The 25,045-nt window shown below is 38.8% G+C and overlaps 1 gene segment (V, D, J or C); it reads left to right on the top strand.

The window, feature by feature from the left end:
• The first annotated feature begins 16,156 nt into the window (after positions 1–16,156).
• On the top strand, positions 16,157–16,841 carry LOC121433489. The segment is given in 2 exon segments: positions 16,157–16,214; positions 16,429–16,841. Coding segments are annotated over 2 exon segments (462 nt in total).
• The last annotated feature ends 8,204 nt before the right edge of the window (positions 16,842–25,045 follow it).

Genomic DNA, 25,045 nt, shown 5'->3' with positions numbered 1-25,045 from the left:
CTGGAATCTTGGTCCAGTACTTAGCTGTGTGTCTCTGCATCTGCTTCTCTCAGTTGCTAGATGAAGGAAATGATAATAGTCATTAATCTGAATGCAGGGGCAAGCCAGTTTAGGCAATCTCTCAACTCTTGCTTAGGGTCTTAACTGGAGTTATCCTTGTGGATTCCTGGGAATTTCCCTACTGCCAGGTTTCATGCTAGCCCCCTAATGGCTCCCACAATAAAGATATCTTTTTCCTTGCTCTCCCTCTCTGTCCTTCCCCCATCTTGACCAACCCATTCCGCATGTTCTCCTCCTACATTCCCTTCTCCCCTCCTTCTTGGCCCTCCCTTCACCTCCATGCTCCCAAATTTTGCAGCAGATCTTCTCTATTTTGCCTGTTCAGACAAATTAATGTATATCTCTCTTAGGGGTCTCCTTGTTACCTAGCTTCTCTGTGGTCATGGATATAGGCTGGTTATCCATGGTCTTACACCTAATGTCCATTTATGAGTACATACCATGTTTGTCTTTGTCCAATCTTTGTTTGAGGATCTTCTAGGTTGTTTCCAGGCACTGGCTACTATGAATAATGCTGCTATAAAAACAGTTGAGCAAATGTCCTTGTGATATGATAGTGCATTCTTTGGTTATATGCCTAAGAGTGGTATTGCTGGGTCTTAAGATAGATTAGTTCCCAATTTTCTGAGAAACAGCCATACTGATTTCCAAGGGCTGCACAAGTTTTTACTTTAACCTGCAATGGAGGAGTGTTCCTCTTACTCTGAATCCTCTCCACGATAAGCGATCATTGGTGTTTTTGATCTTAGCAATTCTGACTGGTATAAGATGGTATCTCAGAATTGTTTTGATTTCCAACTCTTTAATGGCTAAGAATATTGAGCAATTTCTTAAGTGTCTTTCTGTCATTTGATATTCTTCTACTGAAAATTTTCTGTTTAGATCTCTACCCCATTTTCTAATTTTCTAATTTCATAAGCTATACTTTGGAGATCAGTGCTTTTTCTGATGTGTGGTTGGTGAAAATATTAACCCATTCAGTTGACTGTGATTTCTTCTTAATGATCATGTCCTTTTCATTACACAAGCTTCCATTTCAGGAGGTGTCATTTATTATTTGTTACTCTCTGTGTCTGTACTACTGGTATTATATTTATAAACTGGTTTAATGTGCCCAATTTTATGTCTTGCTGAAAACCATTAGATTACATTCCTGAAGCTATTCACCAAGGTCTATTTGCTTATTTACCCAATTCTTTCTACTGAGACTGGCTACCAAGGTACAGCTACAGGAGTATCAAAAGCCAGCAATCAACAGCATCCACTGTCTCATCTAATTAACATGCCCAATTAAGATTAACACCCTCATCTTACCACCAGGTTTCTACTCTTATGATCTGCAATTTTCCTTTGTTCTATATCTGTCTCTCTATCTAGATGAAGTCCTTTTATTTTCTCCAGTACAAATACTAATCTCCCTTTCCCTGGTTCCATATCCCTTCCTCCCCTTCCTCTATCTCCTGTCTTTTATCTTGTTTCCTGTCCTATGTTCCCCTTGGGTGAAGATATCTCCTTTGTGCTGAGAACTTAGTCCTGAGAGTCCTGCGCATATACTTTTCCTTTGACACAAAAAAAGAAATCACCATAAGACTAAGTAAAGCAGAAGAAAGAATATGCTGAATAATGTTTGAAAATAAATAATTACAGCAAAGAAATATCATTTGTTATAAATTTGTCATCACTACAGTGTCAAAGAATTCTAACATATGATGAAGAGAACAATACAAAGAATCATAACATATAAAAGATCTGAGAAAAAAATATCTAGGAAAGATATTGAGTGAAATGAGAGCAGAAAAATTTAAATCTACAAATTATTGGCAATTATAAAATGACATTTAGTTACTTTTTCAAAATATATAGCACCAAAGATGAACATTTTCATGTCATACTTGTGCTTACTACGTAAAAAAATAACACAAAGTAAAGAGTCAGTATCAAAAGATACAATTGAAAAATACTATTACAACTCCAAGAGCAAACACATCAGAATGATATCTGAGCTCTCATTCAAAACTTTAAAGACCAGAAAACTTTTAACAATATATTTCTGAAGCAGATGTGATATGTAACTGCCAAATAAATTAGCTGTGTCCTGCAAAATTGTATTTTCAATTGCAGGAGCAATAAAAACATTACAAGAAAATCAAAAAACTAAGGCATTTTATCACCATGAAGACAACACTACAGAAGATAGTGTACAAATCTATACACATAGAAAAAGAGAGTTTCAGTCATGAGAATACTGGAAAAATGTGTCTGTCATAAGAGGAATAGGTTAACAATGACTATCAAGTAAGGAGTATAGTATGTCCAACATTTTAAGAGAGGAAATTCAAGCGTAGTTGCGGAGTAGGGAATATTAAACACCTAATCATCTTAACACTGGGTTTCCACCTTTAAAAGCTGCTGGTTTCCTATGTGCTACATCTGCTATACAGATGCAGTCCAGTGACCCTTAAGGACAAATATTCCTGTTCCTGTTCCCTATTTACATTCATCTTCTCCCTCTTAGACATTGTGGTAGGTGCTTTATTATACAGCTATCTTTCCACTCATGAAAACTAAGACTTGAATTAGGAGCTTTATGATAGGATCATTTTGTTTATTGAAAATTATGTGATGGCCCTGCCATTATATCTCCCCTCACTCTGGAATGAAGTTGAGCTGTCTCATTGAAGTTTTTTTTCCAGACAGCTGTTTCCATCATGTTCACAGGTAATTCAAACTCTTTACTATTGCTTTTGCCCCTTTGTCACATGGACTTGTGGCCAATGGACAGCAAGGAAACTGGCAACCAACATAAAAAATGGATATAGAAAGTAAGAATTTTCTTGATACAATAGCAGAGGGTAATTTTAGCAGTCTGTTTGTTTTTTTTACATTGAAACTGAAAATAACCAGAGAAATTTTTGAATTAAACTACACAAGAAATGAACAACCACCATGCCATGACATATGAAATATGTCCCGTGCATCATACATACATACATAATATATGTCATTCAAAGCTTCCCATCATCCTTTTAAATATAAACATCATTTTAAGCCACAATGTAAGTCTTAAAAAAATAAGAAAATCTTAATAAAACTGAGCTCTTACAGGGAAAAATTACAGGGCCCAAATAATAAATTGGAAACTTTCCTGTAGCCACTTGAATTACCATTGGTTTATTGAAGAAGTTAGGGAGAAAAACAAACAACACTTAGAATCAAATTAAAATGATAGCATAGCTTCCCTGCATCTTTGAGAGACAGCTAAGTAACACTGAGAGGAAAGCTGATGGCTTTGAATGGCTACAATAAAAGAACAAAAAGATTTCAAGTAAATGACCAAATTCAGAGAGATCTCAAATAAGCACCTAATAATGAGCCTCACAATATAAGGAAATGATAAAATTAATCTCAGAGGTGGTAAATCAGAAAAGGTGATAAATATTACTGTAGCAATTAATGAAATGGAGATTAAAATTGTAATTCATAAAATTATTTAAAGAGTTTTTTCTTTGAAAAAATAGGTAAACATTATCATGCAAAATAACATAGTGAAAAAGAAAGATATTTACATTAATAAAATCAGAGATAGAAAAGAGAGGCTTGCAACATAATCAAATGAAGTTCAGATGATCATTACAATGTAGTTAGAACTCTTATACTTCTATCCAAACAGGAATATCTCAAAAAATAAATATGCTTCTACATATAACTGTGATAATATTAAATCAAAAAGCTATCAAGAGCTTCAACAGAACAAAAACAAGCAACACTATCAAAGTGGAAATACAATGTTTATCAAAAGCAATCAAGACAGAACATGAGGACATAAAGGAAGTTCATCATGTAAATGTAAAATGAAGATGAAATCTGAAACAGAGATTCTTAAGCATCAAAATGCTAAGTTAGATGGCTAAAAGAATGACAAAGATGATCAGAACCTCTAGTCTGTAGATATCAATGTAGAATAGGCACTTGCTACAGCAAAGCTGGCAATACTTTTGTAAGAATTGTTAGAAAAAGGAAAAGAGTTACAAGACCGGGCTGGAGAGATGGCTCAGAAGTTAAGAGCATTGCCTGCTCTTCCAAAGGTCCTGAGTTCAATTCCCAGCAACCACATGGTGGCTCACAACCATCTGTAATGAGATCTGGTGCCCTCTTTTGGCCTGCAGGTATACACACAGACTGAATATTATATACCTAATAAATAAATAAACATTTTAAAAAAAGAGTTACAAGACCTTTTGAAAGCTCTGGAGAGGCTTGGAGAGGCTTCAGAAGGAGAGAGCAACACAGAGGAAACTTCTGTGAAATGGCTTACAAAAAAGTTTTGCAATAAAAAAGTGAAAATACAAACTCTTTCTCTGAATGCTTACATGCCAAACTGCAGATTGGGAAATGAGCTGTATAGACTGATTTGAGAGAAATAAATTGAGATATAATCTGAAACTTCAAAAAAGCATTTTAAAAACTCCATGAAAAGTGTCACGGATGACTGTGACATTTCAATTGTAGTTTAACAAATAAAGCTTGCCTGGGGTTCAGAAGAGTGAAACAGCCACACTGGTCAGTCTTATAGCAGTGGTAACACACACCTTTAATCCCAGTATCCACGCAAGTTAGTTGCCATAGAAACCAGGCAGTACAGGCCTTTAATCCCAGTTGTGCTTGCTTTTAATCCCTGTTGGGACCAATTAAGTCCTGGCCTTCAGCTGTTCTTCCCTGTCTAGAGCCTTCTAATTGAAGTTACTAGAAGCTGTGTCTAGTTTAGAGGATCAGAGGATGGGATTTTATTTCTTTTTTTTAAATTTATTTATTTATTAAGGATTTCTGCCTCCTCCCTGCAACCGCTTCCCATTTCCCTCCCCCTCCCCCGAACAAGTCCCCCTCCCTCATCTGCTCAAAGAGCAATCATTGTTCCCTGCCCTGTGGCCGCCCAAGGACCGCCCACCTCTATCCAGGTCTCTGTAAGGTGAGCATCCAAACTGCCTAGGCTCCCCCAAAGCCAGTACGTGCAGTAGGATCAAAAACCCACTGCGATTGTTCTTGAGTTCTCAGTATTCCTCATTGTCCTCTATGTTCAGCTAGTCCGGATTTATCCCATGCTTTTTCAGACCTAGGCCAGCTGGCCTTGGTGAGTTCCCAATAGAACATCCCCATTGTCTCAGTGTGTGGGTGCAACCCTCGTGGTCCTGAGTTCCTTGCTCGTGCTCCGTCTCCTTCTGCTCCTGATTTGGACCTTGAGATTTCTGTCCGGTGCTCCAATGTGGGTCTCTGTGTCTCCTTTCATTGCCTGATGAAGGTTAACATTCAGGAGGATGCCTATGTGTTTGTCTTTGGGATCACCTTCTTATTTAGCTTCTCTAGGAACATGAATTATAAGCTCAATGTCCTTTATTTATGGCTAGAAACCAAATATGAGTGAGTACATCCATGTTCCTCTTTTTGGGTCTGGCTTACCTCACTCAGGATAGTGTTTTCTATTTCCATCCATTTGTATGCAAAATTCAAGAAGTCCTTGTTTTTTACTGCTGAGTAATACTCTAATATGTATTTATTCCATACTTTCTTCATCCATTCTTCCGTTGAAGGGCATCTAGGTTGTTTCCAGGTTCTGGCTATTACAAACAATGTTGCCATGAACATAGTTGAGCATATACTTTTGTTGTATGATAGGGCATCTCTTGGGTATATTCCCAAGAGTGGTGTTGCTGGATCCAGGGGTAGGTTGATCCCGAATTTCCTGAGAAACTGAAACACTGCTTTCCAGAGTGGTTGCACAAGTTTGCATTCCAACCAGCAATGGGTGAGTGTACCCCTTTCTCCACAACCTCTCCAGCAAAGGCTATCATTGGTGTTTTTTATTTTAGCCATTCTGACAGGTGTAAGATGGTATCTGAAAGTTGTCTTGATTTGCATTTCCCTGATCGCTAAGGAAGTTAAGCATGACCTTAAGTGTCTTTTGGCCATTTGAAGTTCTTCTATTGAGAATTCTCTGTTCAGCTCAATGCCCCATTTTATAATTGGGTTGATTAGCATTTTATGGTCTAGTTTCTTGATTTCTTTATATATTTTGGAGATCAGACCTTTGTCAGTTGCGGGGTTGGTGAAAATCTTCTCCCAGTAAGTGGGTTGCCTTTTTGTCTTAGTGACAGTGTCCTTTGCTTTACAGATGCTTCTCAGCCTCAGGAGGTCCCATTTATTCATTGATGCCCTTAGTGTCTGTGCTGCTGGGGTTATACGTAGGAAGTGCTCTCCTGTGCCCATGTGCTGTAGAGTACTTCCCACTTTCTCTTCAATCAGGTTCAGTGTGTTCGGACTGATATTGAGGTCTTTAATCCATTTGGACTTGAGTTTTGTGCATGGTGATAGATATGGATCTATTTTCATTCTTCTACAGATAGACATCCAGTTTTGCCAGCACAATTTGTTGAAGATGCTCTCTTTTTTCCATTGTATACTTTTAGCTCCTTTATTGAAAATCAGGTGTTCATAGGTTTGTGGGTTAAAGTCAGGGTCTTCTATTCGATTCCATTGGTCGACTTCTCTGTTTTTATGCCAATACCGAGCTGTTTTCAATACTGTAGCTCTGTAATAGAGTTTGAAGTCAGGGATGGTAATGCCTTCAGACAATCCTTTATTGTATAAGATCGTTTTGGCTATCCTGGGTTTTTTGTTTTTCCATATAAAGTTGATTATTGTCTTCTCCAGACCTGTGAAGAATTTTGATGGGATTTTGATGGGGATTGCATTGAATCTATAGATTGCTTTAGGTAGAATTGCCATTTTTACTATGTTGATCCACCCAATCAAAGAGCAAGGGAGATCCTTCCATTTTCTGGTGTCTTCTTCAATTTCTTTCTTCAAAGACTTATAGTTCTTGTCAAATAGATCTTTCACTTCCTTGGTCAGAGTTACCCCAATATATTTTATGCTATTTGTGGCTATCGTGAAAGGTGATGCTTCTCTGATTTCCCTCTCTGCTTCCTTATCCTTAGTGGATAGGAAGGCAACTGATTTTTTGGAGTTGATCTTGTATCCTGCCACATTACTAAAGGTGTTTATCAGCTGTATGAGTTCTTTGGTAGAATTTTTGGGGTCACTTATGTATACTATCCTATCATCTGCCAATAACGAAAGCTTAACTTCTTCCTTTCCAATACGAATCCCCTTGATCTCCTTATGTTGTCTTATTGCTATTGCTAGAACTTCAAGCACTATATTGAAGAGGTATGGAGAGAGTGGACATCCTTGTCGTGTTCCTGATTTTTGTGGGATGGCTTTGGGTTTTTCTCCGTTTAATTTAATGTTAGCTGTTGGCTTGCTGTAAATAGCTTTTATTATATTTAGATAGGACCCTTGTATCCCTAGTCTCTACAAGACCTTTATCATAAAAGGGGTGCTGAATTTTGTCGAATGCTTTTTCAGCATCTAATGAAATGATCATATGGTTTTTTTTCTTTCAGTTTATTTATATGATGGATTACATTGATAGATTTGCGTATGTTAAACCAACCCTGCAACTCTGGGATGAAGCCTACTTGATCATAATGGATAACTTTTCAGATGTGTTCTTGGATTTGGTTTGCCAGTATTTTATTGAGAATATTTGCGTCGATGTTCATGAGTGAGATAGGTCTGTAATTCTCTTTCTTGGTTGGGTCTTTGTGTGGTTTTGGTATCAGGGTAACTGCAGCTTCATAAAAGGAATTTGGCAATGACTCTCCTGTTTCTATATTGTGAAATACATTAAGGAGTATAGGTATTAGTTCTTCTTGGAAGTTCTGGTAGAATTCTGCATTGAAACCATCTGGTCCTGGGCTTTTTTTGTAAGGGAGATTTCTCATATCCATTTCTAATTCTTCGCGAGTAACCGGTCTATTTAGATCATTCACCTGGTCTTGGTTTAGCTTTGATATATGGTACTTATTTTAAAAAATGTCCATTTCTTTTGTATTTTCCAGTTTTGTGGCATACAGGCTTTTGTAGTAAGATCTCATGATTCTCTGAATTTCCTCTATGTCTGTGGTTATGTCCCCCTTTGCATTTCTGATCTTGTTAATTTGCATGTTCTCTCTCTGCTGTTTCATTAGTTTGGATAGGGGTTTGTCAATCTTGTTGATTTTCTCCAACAACCAAGCTTTTGTTTCATTGATTCTTTGAACTGTTTTCTGTGTTTCTATTTTGTTGATTTCAGCCCTCAGTTTTATTATTTCCAGTCTTCTACTTCTCCTGGGCGCGTCTGCTTCTTTTTTTTCTAGAGCTTTCAGGTGTGCTGTTAAGTCCCCAGTGTATGCATTCTCCGTTTTCTTTAAGTGGGCACTTAGTGCAATGAACTTTCCTCTTAGCCCTGCTTTCATTGTGTCCCATAGGTTTAGTATGTTGTACCTTTATTTTCATTAAATTCAAGGAAGACTTTAATTTCTTTCTTGATTTCTTCCTTGACCCAAGTGTGGTTCAGTAGTTGACTCTCCAGTTTCCATGAGTATGTCGGTTTTTTGGGGGTAGTGTGGTTGTTAACTTCTAACTTTAATCCCTGGTGATCTGATAAGACACAGGTGGACACTGATATTTTTTTGTATCTGTGGAGATTTCCTTTGTTTCCGAGTATGTGGTCAATTTTTGAGAAGGTTCCATGAGCTGCAGAGAAGAAGGTATATTCTTTCCTATTTGGGTGAAATGTTCTATAGATGTCTGTTAAATCCATTTGCTTCATGACCTCCAATAATTTTCTTAATTCTCTATTAGGTTTCTGTCTGATTGACCTGTTTCTTGGAAAGAGAGGTGTGTTGAAGTCTCCTACTACTAGTGTGTGTGGTTTGTTGTCTGCCTTGAGTTCTATTAATATTTCTTTTACATAAGTATGTGCTTTTATATTGGGGGCGTAGATATTCAGGATTGAGACTTCATCCTGATGAATTGTTCCTGTTATGAGTATAAAGTGACCATCTCGGTCTCTTCTGATTGATTTTAGTTTGAAATCAGTTTTGTTAGAAATTAGTATGGCCACACCTGCTTTTTTCTTAGGACCATTTGCTTGAAACACCTTTTCCCAACCCTTTACTCTGAGTAGGTGCCTGTCTTTGTGGTTGAGATGTGTTTCTTGCAAACAGCAGAATGTTGGATCCTGTTTTCGTATCCAATCTTTTTGCCTGTGCCTTTTTATAGGTGAATTGAGCCCATTGATATTAAGTGATATTAATGACCAGTGGTTGTTTACTCCGTTTATTCTTATTACTTTTGGTAGTAGAGATTGTGTGTCTCCCTTTTTTGAGATTATGCTGGTGAAGGGTCACTAAATGCCTGGGTTATTGTAGGCAGTCTTGGCAGTGTTGGATTCCTTGGGTTGCGATTTTCCTTCTATTACTTTCTGTAGGGCTGGATTAGGGCTATGTATTGTTTAAATTTGTTCTTATCCTGGAATGTCTTGTTTTCTCCATTGATAATGGATGATAGCTTGGCTGGGTATAGTAGTTTGGGTTTGCACCCATGGTATCTTAGCTTCTGCAGTACATCTATCCAGGACCTTCTGGATTTCATAGTTTCCATAGAGAAGTCAGGTGTAAGTCTGATCGGTTTACCTTTATAAGTTACTTGCCCCTTTTCCTTTGCAGCTATTAATATTCTTTCTTTAACCTGTATATTTTGTGTTTTGATTATTATATGGCGAGAAGATGTTTTTCTTTGATCCAGTCTGTTTGGTGTTCTGTATGTTTCTTGAATATTTAAATGAATATCTTTCTTTAAGTTGGGAAAGTTTTCTTCCATCATTTTGTTGAAAATATTTTCTGGGCCTTTGAGCTGTGACTTTTCTCCTTCTTCTATTCCTAATATTCTTAGGTTTGGTTTTTTTATTGTGTCCCATATTTCCTGAATGTTTTGTGTTGAGAATTTGTTGACTTTGCTGTTTTTTTTTTGATCTGTTCGTTTATTTTCTCTATGGTGTCCTCAGCATCTGAGATTCTTTCTTCTATCTCTTGTATTCTATTGATTATGCCTGTTTCTGTAGACTCTGCTCGTTGACCTAGATTTTCCATATCCAGCTGGTCCTCAGCTTGTATTTTCTCCCTTTCCTTCATTTCAGTTTTCAATTCTTGAACTGTTTCCATTACCTGTTTGATCGTTTTTTCTTGGTTTCCCAGGGTATCATTTACGTATTTACTCATTTCTTCAAACTTTTTGTTATACTTCTCATCCATTTCTATAAGGGCATTTTTTGTATGTTGTTTAAGGGACTCTATTGCCTTCATAAAGTCAATTTTTTCCTCTTCTTCTGTGTTAGGTTGTTCAAATACTTCTGTTGTAAGATCATTGGGTTCTGGTGTTTTCATGTTGTTTTTCAGATTCTTGGGTGAATTCTTGCCTTGGCGCCTGCTCATCTCCTCCTATTGATCCTATCTAATGGGTCTTTTAAAAACTGGATCAGGTTTCCCTGCTGGCCAAGGGCTCCGCTTACAAAATGCCCTCGCTCTGCTTCCTGGTTCCTGCTGCAGGCCAAGTACCCTCTCACCCCTCCGAAAGGTCTTCAGGACAGGACCAGGCTCCCCATGTGCCAGTGACCTGGCCAACCAAAGGCCTGCCTCTTTGATTTATTTGTAGTAGGGCGATCTGCTCTCCTTATTGCACGCCTGTCCCCGCTGCTTGCGTTTGCCACCATGCAGTTCGCCCAAAGCCTCTTCCTGAATGTGGTGCCGCTCCACCGCGTCTGGCCTCCGAGCCGCTCTGCGTCTGGCTGCTGTGCTGCTCCGCCTCTGTGCATCTGGCCACCGGGCCGCTCTGCCCAGAGGATGGGATTTTCACCTGTTGGCCATTGACTTCAGTGTATTTAAGCCTCCATGGTGCTATTAAAGGGGGCTTTTGGTACCAGTGTTGAGAGGACCCTGTCTTGTTCTGTCTCTGCATGTGTATTCTCAACCTCCAGCCCCTTGCCCAAAGCTCACGAACTGGGTTCTAGCACATAGAGTGCAGACGGGTCCGTGGTGCGCAGCAATCCCCAAACTAAAAAGAATGATAAAATGGGAGGAAACATCTCTCAGACACAGTTTCATTCTGAGGTTCCTGGAGGCAGGATTGCCATTTTCACACTGAGGTCAAAATAAGAGACAGTGGCTGACTTCTTTGCTTTTGGGTTCTGCAGTTTGAAGCACAATTGCTGCTGTCTTTGAGTATATATATATATATATATATATATATATATATATATATATATATATATATATATATCAAACATTAGACGACATTGCCACACACATTTAACTCCTCAAGAATCTCATCAGAGAGAAATAGAGAAACTCTTTTACTAAAATGTCTTAGAAAATTCCTTTTCTGAAGTAGCCAATATGAATCACAAATCAGAACTCAAGAAGTACTTACAAAACATTTCCAAGAAACCGGGCGGTGGTGGCGCACGCCTTTAATCCTAGCACTCGGGAGGCAGAGACAGGCGGATCTCTGTGAGTTCGAGGCCAGCCTGGTCTACAAGAGCTAGTTCCAGGACAGGAACCAAAAGCAACAGAGAAACCCTGTCTCGAAAAATCAAAAAAAAAATTCCAAGGTCAAGCAATTAATTTGCTGTGTAAAACAAGAATTTTTGCATATCTCAAATTGGAGAAGAAATTCTACAGGAAAGATTATAAAAATCTTGGGATTTCAATATGTAAGACAACTCTTTCTGCATTTTGTGAATCAGTAACTCTTTTGGGAGTTCTTTAAAATCCCATAGTACCATAAGAATAGCATATAATTCTGCCTTCAGGACAGAATTATAAGGGCTTTGTTCCACTTTATTTAATTCTTCTAATTTGTAATCTGCCTTCCCTATTTTATTTGCTCTTCTAATTTGTAATCTGCCTTTTCTATTTTATTTGCATCAGTATAAAATGTATGGGCTTCTGTTATTGGTGCATCATGTACAATTCAGGGAAGAATACAAGAAGTTCTCTTTATAAGTTTATGTCTATCACTTTTGGGGATAATTGCTATTGATTTCTCCCAAAAAAATTAGCACAAGCTTTTTGCCATGGTTCATTGTCTTCCCATAACTTTTTTATTTCATCCACAGTAAAAGGCACTATAATCACTTCTGGTTTTATATCTACTAATTGATGAAGTCTCAATTTACCTTTTAAAATCAATTCAAAGACTTTTTCCAAGTAAGTTTTTAATTTTTTCACTTGGTTTATGTGGTAAAAAGATTCATTGTAAGATTAAAACATCCCTCTTCATTAAAATTCCTGTAGGAGAAATTCTGGAAGGCAATATGACTAGAATACAACTAAGATTTGGATTCACCCTATTCACATGTGCCTCCTATAATTTCTCCTCAACAATAACCAATTCGTTTTCTGCTTTAGCTGTTAATTCTCTGGGACTATTTAAATCTGTATCACCATTTAAAGTTTTGTTTAAATGAATTATTAGATCAGGTGTTATCCCAACATCTGGCTGTAGACTGGAAATGTCTCCCAATAATCTTTGAGAGTCATTAAGGGTGCACAACTGCTTTCTCCTAATTTGTGCCTTTTGTGTTCTAATTTTCTGTAAATCTTTTCTGTAACCTAAGTAATTAACAGAATCTTTTTCTTTGAATCTTTTCAGGAGCAATTTGTAATCCCCATTTAGGCAAGACTTTCTTTACTTCTTCATACATCCTTTCTAAAGAATCTGTATTTAAATCAGACAAAAATAATGGCATCCATGTCACAGTAGATTATAGATTTAGGAATTGCTTACATATTGTTTCAAAATGGTTAACTGACAAAATATTGGTTGAGATGGAGGAAGGACAGATATGGGATCAGGGAAGGAGATATCTTAATTGAGGGAGCCATTTTGGGGTTGGCAAGAGGTTTGACTCTGGAGGGGTTTCCAGGTGTCCATGAGGATGTCCCCAGCTAGGTCCTTGAGCAGCAGAGGAGAGAGTGCCTGAACTGGCCTTGTCACATAGTCACACTGATGAATATCTCGAATATCACCATAGAACCTTCGCCCGGTGATGGATGGAGATAGAGACAGAAACCCACATCAGAGCATGGGACTGAGCTCCCAAAGACCAGTTGGAGAGCAGAAGGAGAGAGAAGATGAGCAAGAAAGTCAGGACCATTTGGGATTAGTCCACTAACTGAGACAGTTCACCTGACCTAATGGGAGCTCACCAAATCCAGCTGGACTAGGACTGAACAAGCATGTGATCAAACAAAATTCCCCGAATGTGGCTGAAAATGGGGGTTTACTGAGAAGCCATTGATAATGTCACTGGGACTTGTTTCTACCGCATGAACTGACTTTTTTGGGATCCTAGTCTGATTGGATGCACACCTTCTTAGCCCTGAATGGAGAGAGGAGGGCCTTGGACTTCCCATGGGGCAGGGTAACCTGCCCTCTCTTAGGACTGAAGGGAGAGGGAGGAGGGGGAGTGGAGGTGTGGGAGGGGAATGGGAGGAGGATAGGAAAGGGAAATTTTGAATGGAAACATAAAAAAAAAACAGGAGATTTCCAAGGACTGGTAGATTCGTCTATATACTGAGCATCTCGTTGCTCTTGGACCAGCTGTTCTAAAGCTTACAACTTTTCCTCAACTAGAAGACACTGCTTAACCCATATTGATATCTCAGTTAACCATTTTAAAGGTAGGGCTGTTGGTACCTCTGAGGGTTTATCATTTGCTTTGTGTTCTTGTACAGCCTGAATGGCTGATATTTGTAGTCAGTAATATCTTCTATATTTTCCTCAGAAACATAAGTTTTTGGGGCTGCAGGAGTGTAAATCTGGGTATTCCATTGTTGCAATTGGTTTTTTTTATATCACACATTAAAACTCTAAGTTACTTTTGCTGTCGTGAATTTTCGAACATATTTTACCATTACCCTAATACTGTTTTTTATTTTATTGAAAGAAAAAAAAAGAAATTCCCGCCTCCTCCCAGCCTCCCATTTAACTCCCCCTCCTCCCACTCTTCTCCTCCTCCCCCCACTCCTCTCCCCCTCCCTCTCCAGTCCGAAGAGCAGTCAGGGTTCCTTGCCCTGTGGAAAGTTCAAGGTCCTTCCAGGTCTAGGAAGGTGAACATCCATACTGGTTGGGCTCCCACAAGCCAGAACATGAAGTAGGATCAAATCCCAGTGCCATTGTCTTTGGCTTCTCCTTAGCCCTCATTGTCCGCCATGTTCAAAGAGTCCGTTTTTTTCCCATGCTTTTTCAGTCACAGTCCAGCTGGCCTTGGTGAGCTCCCAATAGATCAGCCCCACTGTCTCAGTGGGTGGGTGCACCCCTCGTGGTCCTGACTTCCTTGCTCATGTTCTCCCTCCTTCTGCTCTTCATTGGAACCTTGGGAGCTCAGTCCAGTGCTCCAGTGTGGGTCTCTGTCTCTATCTCCATCCATCGCCAGATGAAGGTTCTATGGTGATATGCAAGATATTCATCAGTATGGCTATAGGATAGGGTCATTTCAGTTTCCCTATCCTCAGCTGCCCCAGGAGCTAACTGGGGACATCACCCTGGGCACCTGGGAGCCCCTCTAGGTTCAAGTCTTTGCCAACCGTAAGATGGCTCCTTTAATTAAGTTATGTGATTCCCTGCTCCTCTATCCAACCTTCCTTTCTCCCAATCATCCCATTTTCCCAAGTTCCCCCCATTCTCCCCTTCTTACTTTTCTCTCCCCATCTCCCCTTACCCCCATCCCACCCCACTCGTCACCAACCCTGCAGCAGCAAAGGTCTGATGTCCAAAATATATAAAGAACTCAAGAAACTAGACTTTATTTAGCTTCTCTAGGATCGCAAATTATAGGCCCAATGTCCTTTATTTATGGCTAGAAACCAAATATGAGTGAGTACATCCAATGTTCCTCTTTTTGGGTCTGGCTTACCTCACTCAGGATAGTGTTTTCTATTTCCATCCATTTGTATGCAAAATTGATCTTTGAGCTGATGAGGGAGGGGGACTTGACAGGGGGAGGGGAAGGGAAATGGGAGGCAGTGGCGAGGAGGAGGTAGAAATCTTTAATAAATAAATTTAAAAAAAAGAAACTAGACTTTAAAATGCTAATTAACCCAATTAAAAAATGGGGCACAGAACTGAACAGAGAATTCTCAACAGAAGAATTTCAAATGGCCAAAAGACACTTAAGATCATGCTCTACCTCCTTAGCAATCAGGGAAATGCAAATCAAAACAACTTTGAGATATCATCTTACACCTGTCAGAATGGCTAAAATAAAAAACACCAATGATAGCCTTTGCTGGAGAGGTTGTGGAAGAAGGGGTACCCTCATCCATTGCTGGTGGGAATGCAAACTTGTGCAACCACTTTGGAAATCAGTGTGGCGGTTTCTCAGGAAATTCGGGATCAACCTACCCCTGGACCCAGCAGTGCCACTCTTGGGAATATACCCAAGAGATGCCCGATCATATGAAAAGGGCATTTGTTCAACTATGTTCATAGCAGCATTATTTGTTATAGCCAGAACATGGAAACAACCTAGATGTCTTTCAATACAAGAATGGATGAAGAAAGTGTGGAATATATACACATTAGAGTACTACTCGGCGGTAAAAAACAATGACTTCTCGAATTTTGCATGCAAATGGATGGAAATAGAAAACACTATCCTGAGTGAGGTAAACCAGACCCAAAAAGGGGAACATGGGATGTACTCACACATAATTGGTTTCTAGCCACAAATAATGGTCAATGAGTCTATAATCTGGGATCCTAAAGAAGCTAAATAAGGTAAACCCAAAGAAAAACATATAGTTGTTATCCTGGGTATGGGAAGTAGACAAGATTACCCTAATACTGTTAACCTGAGATAGCTTTCTTAACATTTCTGCCAAAAAAGCACTTAAATATGTCTTGGATTTTAACACAAAATTGTTATTAGAGTACTGAATAAATTCCTGTTGGAAAGCTATAAGCTGATGTCTTTCAGTGATCATTCATACTGCCTGTGGTGTTATGTTTGTCTGTTGATTCTCACCAGGCTCATACATGCTGTACTTATATATTTGCTGACTGCTTTGCATGAGCCCCTCTAGGATAGCTCAGCTGCTCAGAATTTATAAACCTGACTTTTACATTGTGAACTGAGCTGCATCAGATAGGCGGGGGAATCAAGATGGAGTTACAGACACAAGTCCTCATGTCCCTGCTGCTCTGGGTGTCTGGTGAGAAATGTAAAAGTGTTATAATCCTTTTAGGGTCACTTCTTTGTATATAAGGAATTTACAATGTGTGCTAGGACATAATATTTGTTACAGAATTGTGTAAGATATACATACACTGACAAGGTGACATTGCAATGTTATTAAATGACAAACTTCAACTGTTACTATATTCTGGGTTTGCATATTATAAATCTTTTTGTATTCCTTATTGCAGGTGCCTGTGCAGATATCGTGATGACCCAGTCTCCATCCTCCATGGCTGTGTCAGTAGGAGAGAAGGTCACCATCAGCTGCAAGTCCAGTCAGAGTCTTTACAGCAGTAATCACAAGAAAAACTTATTGAACTGGTACCAGCAGAAACCAGGGCAGGCTCCTAAACTACTGATCTACTATGCATCCACTCGGTACACTGGGGTCCCTGATCGCTTCATAGGCAGTGGATCTGAGACAGATTTCACTCTCACCATCAGCAGTGTCCAGGCTGAAGATCTGGGACATTACTACTGTATGCAAGCTTACGATCTTCCTCCCACAGTGCTTCAGCCTCCAACAAAAACTTCTCAGAGTATCAGCAGCTGCCTGCACCACATGCAGTCCTGCACCTGCACACTTCTCCCTTCTGCCTGAGAACCAGTGAGCCTGAAACTCTGATCAAAATGTAGCCAGAGCTGAGGAAGATATAGTGGATTCAGTGTCTCTTATATCATTTGGTATGATAAGCCTGTATGGGCAAATACAGAGGAAAACTCAGTATTGTTTTTCTCTTTCTTTGTAACGCGATGCAATAAACTCTGTTGCTTGAATATAATGGGTTTATCTTTCTATAGTTCTTGAGTTCTGGCATCTATCATAATACTCTTTGGACTGAAGTGATTATGATGACAAACTGTATTTTGTTTCAGAAGCTGTAGGAAAGCCTGTTTCCTATGTTTTCTGATTCTAGAGGACTTTCTTACTTCATTACTTTTGTCTGTTTCTTCTGGTTTTTCTTTTCCTTTCTATTACTTTTTAGTAGATTATGTTACTGTGTCAATTTGAGTGTGTATTTTTGTTTGTGCAAGCATCTGTATATTTCTAGGTGCATATGTGACATTGCCTAGTTGAGGAGATCAGAGAACAACTTGGACTTTATTGTCTCTTTGTCATTTAGGTACTGGAGAATCAAATCGAGTTTGACAGCAGGATTGGTTTCAAGTGTACTTGACATATGGGTCAACTTCATGCCCCCTTAAAATCTTTATTAATGTAAATTCATTTTAAACAATTTTCTCAAAGCAGTGTTTTTTCATATATTATATGTTTTGACCATATGTGTTATTCTTCCCCATTTCTTCTTCCCTTGAAAAGATTTATTCTGAGGAGTCTACAATGCACGTTCTTTACATGAATCACTTTACTGACACAGCACACTTCCCACAAGGAACCTAAAACAAAACAAAACAAAACAAAACAAAACAAAACACAGAATGTGATGTTTCCACAGGGCTTGGAAAAAATACCTTAGGATACATTAAAATTAAAATACTCTATGGAATTCTTTTCTAATCCTAACTGCCACAGGATGATATACGAGAATGTGACCTTGAGCATCAACTCAAGCTTTTTTGAGCTGGTTTGCATATTGAGATATTACCTATGGTGCAGATTTCCCAAGCCGTATTGAAAGGCAACTTGCCAGTGCCCAAGAAGCAGCCTCCAGAAGGATTTCAGAGATGGGATTGGCTACTCTCCTGCTGTAGGTGAGGGTTCTCTGAGTTCCAGGATAGAGGGTTCATGTTGAAAACGTCCACTGTGACCTTCCCTGTTAAGCCTTGGTGTACTTAACATTGAAACTGTAGAATTTAATTAAAGTTTTCATATTATTTTATATGTCTCAGAGAATTGTTCATGACTTCTGTTACAGATTCCACATATATGATGGTTTTACATTGTGGTGCATTCGCTTTACACAGGTATGTGTGCTTATAATTTCATATTCCATGGGAGACATTGTGCTGACCCAGTCCAGTTTCTTTGGCTGTGTCTCTAGGCAAAAAGACGATCATCATCTGCACATCCAACCAGAATGTCACTATAGGTCTTTTAAATCACATATACGAGTGCCAACATAAACCAGCAAGCCCCCAAACTTTTGATCTGTGGGGTATTCAATTTAGCATCAGAGGTTGCTGCCACGATCAGTGGCATTGGGTCTAAGCAGATTCACCTTCACTATTCATCCTGTGGAAGTTGATGATCCTCCATCCCGATACTGTTAGTAGCTTCTAGTGGGTTCCTATCACAGAACTCCAGAGCTAAAAGTATCTCCTGGAGTTATTGATCTCTGAAACTCAGACTCTCAGTCATTTCTTATCAGTTGTCTCAACCATGTAATTTTAAGAATCTTGTTTATAAAGATAGTGTAGCAGTGAAACAGATATTTCTGAAACTGTTATATGTTTTTGTCCCACCATATATCTTTATAAATTACCCATTTGCTTACTTAAGAATGTCCTGTCTGAGCTGGACAGTGGTGGCACAAGTCTTTAATGCCAGCACTCGGGAGGCAGAGACAGGTGGATCTCTGTGAGTTTGCAACCAGCCTGGTCTACAAGAGCTAGTCCCAGGATAGGCTCCAAAGCTACAGAAATACCCTGTCTCGAAAAAAAAAAACAGCAAAAACAAAACAAAATAAACAAAGTCCTATCTGATACTCTTTTCAAGGCTCTTTCAATGTATAATACACTGAGCAAACAACCAGTTTAAACTTAGAAATGTTCCTCAGTCTCCCAAAAAATCAGAGCTTGAACATAGAAGACTGTCAGTTGTATTGCAGACACAAGCTGATATTCCTCACACTAATGTCACATTTCCACTTTCATTTGCTTGAAATTTCACATGTCCCTCTTCAGAGGACCACACACCCTACCTCCTGCAGCTGATTTACTGCTTAGTTCTGATTTGCATCTCTGTGTCCATCAAGACGCTCATCAATGGGTTTAGACTCATTTGCTGTTCATTATTCCTCATATAATATTTACAACGTTCCCTATGTAATCTTCCACAATGCTGCCACATTCTATTCTTGTCATCTTCCTCCTTGTGCAATCTTATTTCGTGGGTTGGGTGAAAAGTTTTTCAATATATCCAGAGCTGACCTTGGCATTGCTATCTAGTGCCCTGAATTTACAACCCATCTATTATTCCCTTCACTGCGGGATTACACAACACAAGGTTCAGGTCCTTTTTATTTCCTAGTTGCTCTACCATTGCAGTTGCTTGAATTCTAAAGACCCAATGGTGCACAGATGTGATCATCTAGGGTTTACTTCCTAGGTACTCCAGTTCTGTATGATTGTCTCTTGGACTTCACCATCATCCTTATATGGCAAGGGAATGCTCAAGAGAGTGATCCATAGTACCTTTTTTCAGAGGTACAACTCTGAAATTTTCAAGTAGTTTAATACCACTGTACAATAAGTTAATATAAACATTGTGAACTAAATGCATAGTACCTGTCACTGGGGCCAGGTACATCTCAGTCTTCTATGCAGGGTCATAGAGGCTATGATGAAGATGTGATCAAGGCTGTACTCTCATTTGAATACTCACAAAATCTTGTCACAAGGCCAGTGATGATGTTTGAACTATCACCTTTAGAAGTGTCCTTCTGTAAAGACAGCACCCGTGAAATTCACATGAATACTTCCCGGATATCTACACCTATTCTGTGAGCCCTCAAATTATTCTTCCCCTTGAAATTGACCTCTTACATTTCCTCTCCTTTATCCTACTCTCTGTTGCTGTAACTGGCTACCAAAAACTAGTTATCTTATGAAGAAAATACATCTATTTATTTTAGCCCTGGTCTTGAGAAATCCTAAGAGCATTTTGCTGTTATTGGATCATATATACTGAGGGCTTTTTTGATGCTTCATGACATGATTGAAAGACATGAGGTGAGAGCATTAGTGTTCCAGATCTGTTATTTTGTCCTCTAGATGTAAATCCAATACTTCCTTTACAGTGCCTTCTTCTGTGGAATATAATGATTTAAAGATGTATTTCATTCTTTTATATAGCATTTGTTTAACTCTGTAAAGCTGTCTTATTTTGCCTGGCTAAAACACCTGAGTGGTTTTTATGAAAATCAGAATGACCAATATCTAGGTAGGGAAAGATAAGCAGGGCTGCTATGCATAAAGAATATATAGAAAGAGAGATCTAATAAATAAAGAGAGAGGGGAGAGAAAAGGTGAAGAGGAGGACAGCAGGGTTCAAAGATATATGAAACTGATATGTGTATGATGAGGAAAAGGATAGGTGTACAAATTACTATGAATTTATCAGGGCAGAAAGCCTTATAGACTGTAATGCATAACACAGCATACATTACTCTGAAATCTTAGATGAGGCCTTAGGTGTAGTATTACATGATGTGTTTTGCAGGCATCGTGCAAACTCTGTGTTTTATGTTTAGAATCAAGGCTGCACTGATGTCCAACAATGCAATAAAGGTTCACATTGCCTAAACATTATAAATTCAATCTGTGTCTGATTTCAATTAATATTTGTGGATGTGTTTTCATAATCTTTTATTTTGCCAATTTTATTGGTCTATGTCATAATTTAAAAGACCCATAGATTTTCACCTGAAATCTAGGACATTCATATCTGGAAATGGTGAAAAGTTTGTCAGTGTTATGCTTTAGTGTTGAATTACAACATGACTTCCTGAGGAGTTCTTCCTGCTTTTTTACTCTATTACCCCATTTTCTGCTGTTTTATACCTCTCTTTTCAATCTCAAATATTTGAAAGGGCAGAGTCAGTTTCTATTTGACTTACATTTACAGTGACATTAAAGATCCTTTTAGCTCTACAGCTAAATGAGGATGTCACATAAATCCATGCAGTGAACTATGTCCCTGCCTTTGACTGTTTGATTTATACCAAACCTAGAAGCTATCACTCCAAAATGTGTAGTGCTTTCCATTGACATCATCATATGAGTGACATTGGTGCTCAAATACTTTGGTTCTGTGTTATAAAAACTTGGCCCAAATTTTTTTCACTTTTGCTTTCTGACTTTCCTTTTTTACCTCTCCATTTTACTTACTCCTCTCCTCTCGATTCTCTTTCCTTCTCATTAAATTTCCTTTCTTTTTTCTTTCCATCTTCTCTTTTTCTCCAGTCCTTATTCCTTCCTTTCTTCTATTCTTGTCCCTTCATTCCTTCTGTAATTTCTCTTTCATTACATTTTAGATCCTTCCCTCCCCTTCCTCTATGATGCTTTCTCTTGTTGCCCACCATGTTGATTATTTCCAAAGGATTGTTATAATGAGGTAGGTAGTTCTATAATTAGATTGATGAAGTAATGTAAATATGTCTTTGTTTGTGAACTGAAGCCTGCCATTAGAGCATCTAGACATTTTTGATTTGCCAGCTCAGAGCTGAACCTTTCTTCCCAGTAAGTGCTTACTCACTCTGATGGTATTGGTTATTGATTGACATCAGCCACTCTCACATGCTGTCATTCAGTTTGCTTCCTCATTTGCTCAGTGCTTTGCCAGGGCCACTAGAGGGCAGTCCAGTTTCACCAATTTTGTAAACAATGCCTTTGCTCTGAGAACTGTGCTGCATCAGACAAGCAGGGGCAGCACAAGCTGGGATCATTAGGACTCTATGTCCCTGCTGCTTTGGTATTGGCTGATAAATTTAAAAGTATTATAATCACATCAGTAATAATAGTTTTACAGAGAAAGACCATGTTGTTTTAGAATATATTGGGAGATAATGTCTAATTCTTTTTTTTAAGAATTTTATTACAAATGAGGAGCAAAAGGAGGGAGAACATGAGCAAGGAAGTCAGGACCGCGAGGGGTGCACCCACCCACTGAGATGGTGGGGCTGATCTAACTGGAGCTCACTAAGGCCAGCTGGACTGGGACTGAAAAAGCACGGGATAAAACTGGACTCTCTGAAAATGGCAGACAATGAGGGCTGCTGAGAAGCCAAGGACAATGGCACTGGGTTTTGATCATACTGCATGTACTGGCTTTGTGGGAGTCTAGCCTGTTTGGATGCTCACCTTCCTAGACCTGGATGGAGGGGGGAGGACCTTGGACTTCCCACAGGGCAGGGAATGCTGACTGATCTTTGGACTGGAGAGGGAAAGGGAGGGGGAGTGAGGAGGAAAAGAAAGGTGGGGAGGAGGTGGAAATTTTTAATTAAAAATAATGCAAAAAAGAATTTTATTACAATTTTTTTTCTCACATGTACCCTATATTTTACATACATTATAAGAAACTCCTTTGGCAATACAGTTTATCTAGATAGTCCTGACTATTCTGGAATTCCCTATGTGGACCAGGGTGTTCTCAGTCTCACTGAGATCTTTCTACCTCTGCCTCCCATGTTCTGGGAATAAAGGTGTGTGCTTTCATACTCAGTTTAAAAATTACATTTTACATATCAATGGCCATATTATTACATATAAAAATGTGTTTGGAGGTATGACAGTCATCTCTTCACAACTGTAGAAAGCTTTGAGGACATTACGATGATCCAGTCTCCACCCTCCATGGCTTTGTCAGCAGGAAAGAGTTTCCATCAACTATCGCTCCAGGCAGAATGTTATTTTGCAGAGTCTGTTTTACAGCAATATCCAAAGAATCATTTGGCCTTGCATCATCATAAACCTTGGCGGGCCCCTAAACTGCTGATTCTTTTGGCATCCACATGGGTATCTGGAGTTCATGACCATTTCACAGGCAATCAATCTGGGTCAGATTTCACTATCGCCATCAGCAATGTCCATGCTGAATATCTGAAAGATTTTTGCTATCAGCTAAATTACAACTCTTCTCCCACAAGGTTTCACTTTCTAATACAAAGCTCTTATCTGAAGTTCAACATCTGTGTTTACCACACAGCCATGTATACTTTCTTTATCTCCCTTCCAGCCAGTATGCCTGGCACATTGATGAGTAAATTTCTATCATCCCACAGATTATTAAAAGGCACAGTGCTTCTAAGATTCATGAAGTACAATGTAGTTAAGTTCTATGTGCAATTGCTATTTCTTCTTCAAAAATTTACCACAGTTTCTGGCTTGAACTAAAGAAATTTATCATTTTTGTAGTTCTGGAATTAGAAGTTCAAAACAAGATTCAATTACCAGAAGTTAAGATGTTGGTAGCCTATAATTCCATGTCAAGGCTTTAAGATGAATTAATTTTAATGTATATGTATATATACCTGTATGTTTGTCTTGTACCTGATGCATACAGTTTCTAGCAAAGCCAGAAGAGCATTTTAAGTTCCCTGGAACTGGAATCTCAAATAGTAGTGAACTGCCATTTATTTAGGTCCTGGGAATTGATCCTGTGTACCTGGAAGAGCAATCAGTACTGTTAACTGCTGAGACATCACTCTAGTTCCTATGTTTCCATAATTAGGATCGGGAAGACACTATACCTTTAGTTTTTGGTTTGAATCTATTGGTGGGCTCCTTGCTCTCACAATTGCAACTGTTCTTCTTCATTATATTATTTTCTGGGTAAACTTTTGCCTAATTTCATCTAATTGCCAGTACTAACTACCCTCTCATATAGAGCAGAAGGTTTGGCCTCACTGAAGAAGGGAAATAATATTGTGGAACAGAGAATTATGTTGTTAACATCATATAAATTATATCATCTGTGCATGTTGATGTAGTAGGAGAGATCGGTGTGTGTCTTTTTTATACATTTGGGTTATATATTTGAGATCGTGTCTGACTCTGTTCTTGTGTAGCATGGATTGGATGAAAATTCCTCTTCCTACTGCCATAACCTCCATTGGAAATGCTCAGATTGTAGGCAATGGTCAACAAGATGAGCGGATATATAATTCTTAAAATCTCAATATGTTGCAGATAAATAATGATTATGATGTTGGGGAAATATCATAGCAGGAAATTAGGAATAGCAGCCAAAAAGTTTCTTGCTGCATGTCTCACATCAGCAGTCATCCTACCAAAAACCTCAATGAAATTGAAGTGATAGTAAATTACAATCCCATCTACATACCACATTGTGAAGTTCTAGATATGCATTTGATTGTGTGCATAAATTATAACATACTTTAACAGAGCTTGGATCTGACACTATTTCCAGTTGATAACTCTAGGAGAAGCTATGTCCTGTAGGCTTCTTCAGTTGAGGGCTAAAGGAGTAATAGGTTGTGAAGGGAAGTAGGTGAACTATAGAGCCACCCTGTCCTTATCTGCAGCAGAGAGTATCACCATCAGCTGAAATGTGAATGCTTTCTACATGGAGGTCTAACAGCTCTAATATTTAGCCTGATACTGACAAAAGCAGAGTCGGGCCCTTCATCTGTTCATCTAGTCATAGACCAGGCATCTTGCCTGGGCCAGGGGCAGTGGGTCTATGCCAGAGTTCATTCTCACTACCATCAGCACTCAGACTGAAGATGTGACAGGTTATTACTTTACACATTGTTATAGTCTCTCCCTCAGTATTTCAGCCTAAATCACAAACTCCATTTAGAGCTCAGTCTGTTAGGCAGTGTCTGAAGCAGCAGCTTCCTTCTCTCCACACAGCCTGTTATTCAAACAGTGTCCTCTCTGCCCAAGGACCTGTTTGCAGCACTTTATACCTAATTAGAATTTAAGGTCCAAGAGAACACTCAGTGCTAAAGTATGCTTTCATCATTTTTAAGATACAAATCTTTATTAATCTCTTTATAGCATGCTTTTAAGACTGAATTTTTATGACTATTCTAATTTTTATGGCTGTGCTGCTTAGAAGAACAAGTAGTTTAGAAACAGTCATCCATTTCTAAATATTGT

Source organism: Microtus oregoni, unplaced genomic scaffold (assembly GCF_018167655.1).
Source record: "Microtus oregoni isolate MIOR12 unplaced genomic scaffold, Mior012 000002F_ref0000024, whole genome shotgun sequence".
Taxonomy (NCBI): domain Eukaryota; kingdom Metazoa; phylum Chordata; class Mammalia; order Rodentia; family Cricetidae; genus Microtus; species Microtus oregoni.
This window is presented reverse-complemented; position numbering and strand designations above follow the sequence as displayed.